At 34.0% G+C, this 10014-nt stretch overlaps 1 protein-coding gene across 1 annotated transcript; it reads left to right on the forward strand.

Annotated features, from left to right (window-relative positions):
* The first annotated feature begins 1222 nt into the window (after positions 1-1222).
* Positions 1223-1723, forward strand: LOC113313092. The gene has a single exon (XM_026561814.1). The coding sequence runs from the start codon at positions 1223-1225 to the stop codon at positions 1721-1723; it is 501 nt and encodes a 166-aa protein (XP_026417599.1).
* The last annotated feature ends 8291 nt before the right edge of the window (positions 1724-10014 follow it).

Below are 10014 nucleotides of genomic sequence, written 5' to 3' on the forward strand. Positions count from 1 at the left end.
GTAGAGCAAGCTCATGGGAGACTAAAAGGTCTAATTTTCACAAGTCAAAATGGGATTGTGAGGTTGCAACATGTTATCCACGAGTACACTAATAATGATATCAACAAGATAAGAAAGTAATTCGAAGAAAGTAGGTTCCGGAAGTTGAAGGAGTTTAAGGAGGATAATTGGTTTCTTGTTGGAATACATTGCAATGTCTCGCATGGGGCAATACGTTTTATGATGAAACATCTCAAGTTGTATCAAAAGTATGATGACCCGAGTACTCCTTGTAAGTATTGGATAATGAAGGCTATTAGACTTCCATGTCGTCATATGCTTGGTAGGTATAAAACTCCGATTCCGATTTGAAGATATTGATCCTTATTGAAAGAAATTATATTTCAAATCGGATCCAAGAGAAGATCCCAGTGAAGAATTTGGCGACATGGAACTTGAGAGAATAATCCTCGATAAGTACCCAACGTTGAATAGGTTGGACAAACAAACTATGAAGCACAAGTTGATGCCGATTGTTTACCCTTTTATGGAAGAACTTCAAGAACCGGGGAAACAAGATCCAATAGGTAGACCACCTACCACAAATACAAGGGCGGAAGAAAGGCATTAAATTAAAGAGTATTTGAGTACAAAATGCGATCCATCCGGACATTATTATACCGAGACGGAATACAAAGAGGATATGGCTACAAAGAAAAGAGGTTGTCCTAGGAAAGAAAAAACTAATCCAACCATTTCAAACTTGAATCCAAATAGCACTATACCTCTCGAGAGTTAAGCAAGTGTGGAAGATGTAAATAACATGGGTCGTCCAAGGAAAGAAACAACTACACCAACGGTTTCAAACTTGAATCCAAATAACACTCCACCTATTGAGAGTCAAGCAAGTGTATAAGTTGTTGTAAAGAAAAGGGGTCGGCCGAGGAAAGAAACAACTACACCAACCATTTCAAACTTGAATCCAAATGACACTCCACCTCTTGAGAGTTAAGCAAGTCAAGGAGGTGTTGTGAAGAAAAGATGTCGTCTGATGAAGGTAGTAAAACCGGTATTGGAAGAGTATCGCATAAAACTCCCTCAAATTATTCGAGAGTTCGTTATTGGTACCGACGACGTCCCAAAGGATGGAAATTGTGGGTTTCACGTTACCTCCCAACAATTGGGACACCTAGGTGGAGCGGTTGAGGAGAATCTCACTTAATGTCAATACATAAGAAAGAACATGGCCGCCCGACTTGAAAAAGGCAAGGAGTTTTATATCTCAATGATGCTAGAAGGTTCGATGGAGGACAAAAAAGCGACTTTTAAAGAATTACTTACTAGTGTTAAAGGCCCAGAGGGAAATGCAGCGATCAAATGGGAGCATTGGTTGAGAATGCCGGAGTGTGGCCATCTATTCACGGATATGTGGTCATGCGTAGTACATTTTTTTAGTAAAGAACTAAGTGTAGCATTTGCACCAAAACATGCGGTTTGTGTGGAGAAGCTCAAGTATAGAAGAATTTTTATGGATTTAGTGGATAATAATCATTTTATTGGTCTACAACTCAACAAAGAATGTCCATTACCTCCTCTTTGTAGGTTTAGTTTTTGGGAAGAATTCATATTCAACAAGAGAAAGGAATGGATGAAACTTTATGAAGACAACATGCACCTTTGGAATGCTTTAGATGAGTCTAAGGAATGTCCTATAGATTTGACTAAAGGAGGTTCAATAGATTAGAATAAACTCCCTCCAATAGATTTGAGTGATGAGTGATTATGATTAGGAAATAAGAAATCTTTTTAGAGTACTTTTGTAATCGTGTTTTTTGTAATGTACTTTGGAGTACTACAAATGAATGAAATGGATGTGGTTTTTTTTGGCGTCAACTCCTTTGGTCAGCATTGTATTTATCACACGACCTTGTCGACCGTCCCAGGGTCGGCAGGTTTTTATTTTGTCAGGTTGCCGACTGTACATGCATGACAACACAGGAAAAAAGGTTTGGAACATTCGGAAAGGTTATTTCCCTCCTACATTGCCGACTAATTTTTAGTCGGCAGGGTTTATGAGGATAACCTTGCGTACCAAAACAGAAAAAAAAAGTATTGTTCCTGGATGTTCTTCACACATTATAGTCGGCATTGTATTATATAAATAAACAGTTGAATGTACGTCCGTCGGCAAGCTTAATAATCTGTTAAGTGCCGACTGTTCAGCCGTCTGCACGCTTTGAATTTTGTATAGTGCCAACTAAATTTGAATGCAATAATTATTAAAAACTTAAAAACCTTTAAAACTTAATTAGAGCATACAAACCTTAAAAACTTAACCCTAACACATTTGGGACATAGATAGTATCTTTTTCCGATACAAATTTTTTAGGAGAGGTAATTAGCTTCATCTTATCGTTGCAACATGGATCTGTTCATGGTAGAAGGTTGATTTTAGCAACTTCATCTTCATACAGAGCTAGGCGCTCATTTATCCGATAGAAAAACCCACAGCAAGTGCATTTTGAAGCATATGGTTGATATATATATCCTATTGCAGCTTTCATGAGAAATAAGAATCACTTAAAACCATCAATAGCGCATTTGCTTCCTTCAAAGGGACAATCATTTTCAAAATGACCACTTAGTGTACAATGACTACAAATATTTGGTTGTGTTGCACTTGAAACTTCCATTCTTTATGCAAGGTTGAAGATGTCATTGAGCATTCAATGGGTTTTACTTTGTACCTAAGAGGTAATATTTTTATACTACCAACATTAACATGTTACAGTAAGTAGGCAAGGTAGATCTTTCAAACCATGACGACTACATATCCCTGACAGCACTGTAGCATAAATCCTGGGATGGTCGGAAAGGTTGATCTTACAAACCATGCTGACTACCTATCCCTGGCAGCAATGTAGCATAAAGCCTAGGATGGTCGGCAAGGTCGATCTTAAAAACCATGCCGACTTAGTAAAACTCTAATATTGTTTAAAACTACATAAAAAATAATAAAATCTAAAGCAAGTGACACTGAAAATTAACATAAGTTTAACAAGTCTAAAACCACAATCTAAGAGTTCAAATAACAATCTAAGTTTCTAAACCAAGTGAAACATAATAACGCAAACATAATAAGTTTAAGAATTTCATGGATCCTTCTCATTGTTGTTATCTTCCTCCACATCACTAGCTTTTTCACCAGCATCATCTTTTGCACTTCACTAGACCTATGTAGTCACCAGCCTCATTGTAATAGGGGTTCACTCCAGAAAAGTTAGATTCCTTGAAAAAAATTCTTGGATCAAGCTCTTCTTCTTCCTCCGTTGATGATGTGCATTCTTCATAGTTGAGGGGATTGCTAGGACTGTTCATAAACCTTAGAAATTCTTCAGGATCTTTCTTACTAATAAGAAGTAACTTTCTTACAGGGCAATTCTCTTCAGTTTCATCTCTAGGATCTTCTAAAGAAGGATAAATCTTGTCAATAAATTCTAATAGATCTGCTGTATTGCTAAAAGATAAGGGATATCTTCTATTTTTCCTTCTGGGAACCTAAACAATACACAAAAAAATATATGAAAATTATACACATTGAAACATGGTTCTAGTCACCTAATTATCTACCATGCCGACTAACACACAGTCGGTAGGGTCCTATTCAAGAAAGATGTCGTCTATTAACTCAGGAAAATCAATTTTCTGTGACAAAAAGTCGGAATTGTACAATACTAAGAAAATGCGAGAAAATTTGACAGGGTTGGTTATTGATTACCATGTCGGCCCTGGTTAATGTTTCACATTCACCATGGAAGTTATGAAAAGCCGGCATGATATTCATGTTACGACCCTGCTGACTAATACTTACATCCTAAAGCCGACATCCTATTTTTCAAATAACCATGCCGACTAAAAACCCTGAAAATCATCATTTTTGATTTCTAATGTAATATAACAATCAAAAAACACAATAAAATAATGGGCTTGAGTTTAGAAATCACTTACAGTCTTCTTTTCGCTGGTAGAGGGTTCTTTTCAACATTCTCAGGATTTGGATTTTCGGATTTACTGATTTCACTAGTTCCAACTTTTTCCTTACATTTTCCCTCTGATTTGGATATTTTGATATTACGTGTTGAATCTTTATTGTTGCTTGATCGTTTAGAATCGACCATTTTTGTGGAAAATTAAAGTTCACGATTTGCAAAGGTTAATGGAAGATGAAGGAGGAAGAGAAGATTAAGAGATGGTTTAGTTTCTAATTTTAGGGTTAACCGATTAATAGGGTTTAGTTTTTAAATTTAATTACTTCAAGGGTAATAAAGTAAACTCACCCATATTTGACCTCCCCTTAGTAAGGCACCATGTCCATTTAAATCTAGGTATACCCCAATTTGGCCAGGTTTACAAGCAACATCACCACTTTCTTCTCCATTCTTTACAAAAAGAATAGTATGAAGTTCTCTTGATAATGGTCGAAATCTGAAAAAGTTAATTACAACTGAAATTTCCATCGTTAAATCTTACACATACTCCTCCTTTTTATGTGAAAATATTGTGAACAATATCCTTTTGTATACAAAAGATTTCTCTTAAAGTATACTTGATTTTGTATGTATAAAATAGAACCGAAACCATTCGTATAAATAGTTTTCAAGTGGTTCAAGAAGAAAAGCTTAATAAATTTCGAAAGTATTTCCAAAAATCGGGAATATATACAAGTAAGGGGAGTACTTTTCTCTTATGGTTACATAAAATAATCTAAACTTATCTTATCATATTTAAAATAAATAAATACATATATACACCGTATTATCATATTTTTCTATTAAAGAAATGAATATGCATAAAGATAAAATAATTTAAGAAATCAGTGATCTCTGATTGATTTCTTTTTTCTTCTCCTATAATGAGATAGATCGTTATAGGGGACCCTTGTATCAATACCAGCAGATATCTTTAGATCATTTTTCAGTCTAATGATTAGATGTTCATAATCATCATTATCTAAGATCAACAACTGATTGTCTTTCTTATAGTTTTCTTTAGATATCACTTTTCTGGTTTTTACTTCAGACTTGGGAATCCATTTGTAGGTGGATTTAGGATGAAGATACTATTGCATATCCTGCAAAACTACCTTTTTCCAAGTCGAAACATCAGAACTTGTCTTTCAATTGACAAAGACATTCCCTTTTTTTATTACTGGTCCTTTTATAGAGTACTCTTGTACAACAGGGACATGAACTATTGTTAAAATAATTTTTTTGTCTAAAATTCGGAAAATAGTAATGTGAGTTCTATGAGAAGTAATTTTGCCCAATTCGTTTGATACAAAAGATAGAGCATCATGCATCTACGAATTTTACATTTTCTTTGCAAATGACCTTTATTTCCATAAAAATAACAATGCTTGTTAACATATGGAGTATAAGTTTTCATGTTACACTTTTGTGGACTTCTCGTTTTTTGAGCGGTATATTTCTCAATCTTTGGAGTTTCAATTTTTTGGTCATTCGATGATGTACTTTCTTCATGAATCTCACTTGAAGACTTTGATATATATCATGACTTATAGTTTGATTTAACTTAGTAGGCTTGTCTTTAGAGAGATCCTCTTGTATGGAAGGACATGAAGCTTTTGACAAACTTTATCTCTTTGTTGTTGTTGGAACTTCTATTCCTTCATATCCCAATCCTCATGATCACCATGAACTCTTCCTGCTTCCAACAAAGAGGATACATTGTTTGTACCATCATTAAGTGTTTTTAACTTTGTAATTTCTTCTTTTAATGCTTTAATTTTATCATGAGCTAGCAGTGACAAGATCAGTCTCAAGGAGTTTTTCTTGAGAAATAAGAAATCCTTCATTTTCTTCAAACATTTGCTGTTGAGAATTAATCCTTGCTTCAGTTTCAACAAGTTTATTTTTCAACAGATATTGTTCTATGCAGAGATTTTCATAATCAAGGGATTTTGAGTTCAAATTATCTCTGCAGTCTTTAAGAAAATATTGAGTGTTCTTAAATCCACTATGATACCCATAAAAAACTTTTCTTAGTTTCTTGTTTTCTCTGCACAAATGAGTGAGGAAACCAATGACATCTGAAGTAGATAGTTTTTTTTGTTGGTAATGTATCTAATAGTGACAAGTATTCTGAAAGGTTTTCCCTACTTATCACCCATGGTTTTCCTATTTTCCACTCGCATAAATTTCCACTCCCACTTATCCTATTTACCACCCATGTAAATTTCAAAATATCCTAAATACCACCTCTCTTGACTTTTTGTTTAGACTCAACCATAAAACCACCCCTAGCTCAAAATATATAAAAAAAAGAACCCTAAGTTGTAAATATTTCTTGTACTCCATCGACCACCCATATACCACCACCTTCCCCCATGTTTTCTTGTCTGATAAACAAAAAAACGTTCTCGCATAAGTGAATTATAAGCTTGTAGTTTCCATACCTTTGGACTTATCTACTTCCAGATTGGGTTATAGACTAGAAAAACAATTGTTAAATAATCATATCATTTTGTTTTAGATTTAAGGTTCGTGTAACAAAATTTATTTTGTATCTTCACCGATCATCAATCTCTTTTGACTACCAACAACACTTCACGATAAAAAGACAATAAGCACCACTGTAATCGGTTAGAAATTTTTCCTATATCTCTTATTTTTTCCTTTCTCATATCTCCTTGATCCAAACAAAATAACAATATTGAGAGTCGAAAGTCAAGATATGAAATAGGTTTAAGATCACGCTTTGGTGGATGAGTTTCATGATGACTTTTCTTTTTAAGCAATGCGTCATGTGCAATTTGAGCAATAATTTGACACTGATGTCATGTTTCCTGTTAATTGAATTGGTAGTTTCGAAGTAAGCATGTAAAGTATAATTGTTCTGGAGGTGACGTAAACTAGAAATGGTAATTAATGAAGGTGAGATTAATATTCGATTCTCTAAGACTGGAGTTAACACAATTTTAGAAAAATAATTAATTTTTGGGTATATTATTTATATGTCTCTACTTTTGACATCCAATAAATATATCCTTATACAACAATAAATATGTCCCTACTTTTTAATAACCTTATCCATTTAAAATTAGATTCCCTTAATACCCTCACTCATATAATATTTTTCTTTATTTCAAAATGCAACAAATTTATTCCTCTACCACTTCACTAGCACTACCACCACCAACATTCAACTACCATTCCACCACCACCGTTCAACAACCACCACCTACCAACCGCCACCACCACTAATATTCTACCACCACTATTACACCACCAGTCCTCCACCACCACTAGTTCGTCGTCGCCGCCACCACTAGTCCGCCGCCGCCATCACTGCCACCACCACCACTGGTTCAAATATTTTTGTATCAACAACAGTAGTTGATCCAAATAAAAATATAACCAACAGTAGAAGTTGATCCAATTTAGGGGATCAACAATGGTAGTTGATCCAAAAAAAATGGATCAATAGTAGAAGTTGATCCATGTAAATGGAGTGAACTTGGCGTGAATCGAATGCGCATCATCTTACATGTTATCAGTCATGTTACCATTGCACCACAAGTTCAACATTGGAAGAAATTTACATGATTTAAAATACAAGCATGATTATACTTATCCAAGGAAATATTGTCAACAATGGAAGTTGAAAGGATCAACAACAGTAATTGATTCAATAACAAATTGGGTCAACAACAAGAGTTGATCCAATAAATGGGTAAACAACCATAGTTGATCCCATAAAAAATTCGGTCAACAACAATAGTTGATCCCATAAATGGATCAACAACCATAGTTGATCCCATAAAAAATTAGGTCAACAACAACAATTGATCCCACAAAAACATATAAACAACACCAATTGATCATCTCTTGTAGCTTTATAAAAAACAACAAATTAATCTCCTTCATTGCAGTAACCACCGTCAGAACCATCAACCACCATTTATAATCCATAGCAGCAACCTCCAATGTATTCTATGAAGCTTCAATACCAATTCGAACCATCTGAACCAATTGATCAAATTCCAAATCCTAAATCAAATCTCCATCTCGTCAGATCTGATTTTGAAAACTAATCTTCAAAATCCTGAACCAGTTGGCAGCGAAGAAGGTGCTGATAGTTGTAGAGATGGTGATGATGAAGATGGTGGTGATGGGAGTGGTTTGGTTTGATTTGTTTCAATCACATAACTCTCTATCTCTCAAAATCAATGCAAAAAAATTGAAAATTGTACATACCAAATCAGTATCTTCTTTCAATAATTCGAACTTGCAAATATCTCCCTGAATCTCCAACTTGAAATTATGAAATCGAAAACCAAAATTAAATTTGTCGATACCTGAATCCGGAAAATCAGTTTTTAACCTAAGAAGATGAAGAACAATAATTAACAGGTTGTAAATCGAACATAAACATATTGATAGATCAACAGATTTTTGTGGAGGACGTGTTGGTGCGGCGACAGAGGAGTTGGTAGTGATGGTAGTTGCAGACGTTGAAGGGAAGAAGAGAAAGAAGAAGAAATAAATCCTTCATCCGATCTAAAAGAGGGAGGAATAAATATTGAAAGGAGAAAAAATGTTAGTGGACCTCTGATGGGCTTATAGATAAAGAAGGAAATATTCATTGTGTGATAAGGATATTTGTAAAGTCCATCAAAAGTAGGGATAAATATTCAATTACCAATTAATTTTTGGTATACCATAATTAATAATTAAGCGCTTTTAATGAAGGAGGATTAATAAAGAAGAAGAATTATTTTAATGAAAAGGGAAATCAACAAATAAGAAGAAGAAAAGTAGTAGTTGTGGTCAAATTTTATTTGACTTTTGTAGGTGGTAAATAGGAAAAATAAAAAGTAAAAAGTAGAATTAGTTTTAATATTTTAGGGGAGCTGGCAAACAGGAAAAGTATGGGTGACAAATAGGTGAAACCTTATGAAATATCTTTTTCTACATCTTTATCGATATCTGAATCACCGTCATTGGATATTTTTTCCAAATTTTTTCCAAATTTTTTCCAAGGTGAGTTTCCCAGTCATCGGAGTCTTTATTATCACAAAGATCTTCTTGCTCAATAGATTCACAAGTGAAGACTTTATCAGATACTGATTTCTCATCGATGTCTTCTTTATGTTGTTTTACCTTAACTGAATCACATATACCTTCAACAGTAACTATAATGACTCAAATGTTATAGGTTGGATCGCACAAACTACAGACTCTTAGATATTTTCGTGTGTGCATGCTCTAATACCAATTGAAAAGACGAGGATATCCAAATACACCACAATATTTTTGTTTCAACCTATAAGTTTGATACCAAGTGTAATCATTTATGGAAAAAGTTGAGACAATATGATAACTTGATCTTCAATTGAAAATAGTTATGGTACAAGACCGATTGACTATAAGATCAATGTCAAGTGATTAGGATTAACATACAAGTGTTATTTACTTTATTATAATAAAACAATTATAATGCTGAAGTAAAGTAAATGACACAACAATATTTTGTAATGATAAAGCCGTAAATGCAGAAAAACCCCGGGACCTAGTCCGGTTTTGAATACTCTTAGAATTAATCATCTATACAAAGAACAAATGCCAACTTCGTATAGTTGAGACAAGTAAACTACCCCTAGTTACTTATCTCCCTCGGTATCCTTGCGTTTTCGAAATTTTGGCCACGCACGTGAATCTCAAGACATAAGTCACTATATCGAGTTGCTTTACTAAGTAAAGTCTTATGTACTCAACTCTTTTAGATTGTATTCCAAACAGTAAATGAACAAATCTGTTTGGTAACCACTCTATTCAATCTTTAAGAAAATATATCTTGAGTCGTAGACAAAGGCTCATATGTTTAATATAATAAACTCTTGTGTCTGGTTCGATCAGTTTGAATCTGAATTATCGAAATAATCAATTTCTGGATTTGCAATCAAATAATATAGAACTCAAAGAGAAACTATAAAGTGATTCCGATCTTATCAAT

The sequence above is a fragment of the Papaver somniferum genome, chromosome 9 (genome assembly GCF_003573695.1).
Source record: "Papaver somniferum cultivar HN1 chromosome 9, ASM357369v1, whole genome shotgun sequence".
NCBI lineage: Eukaryota > Viridiplantae > Streptophyta > Magnoliopsida > Ranunculales > Papaveraceae > Papaver > Papaver somniferum.

What these genes read in the sequence shown, in the direction of transcription:
- LOC113313092 (XM_026561814.1), top strand. Translation starts at nt 1,223, where the DNA reads ATGGCCGCCCGACTTGAAAAAGGCAAGGAGTTTTATATCTCAATGATG.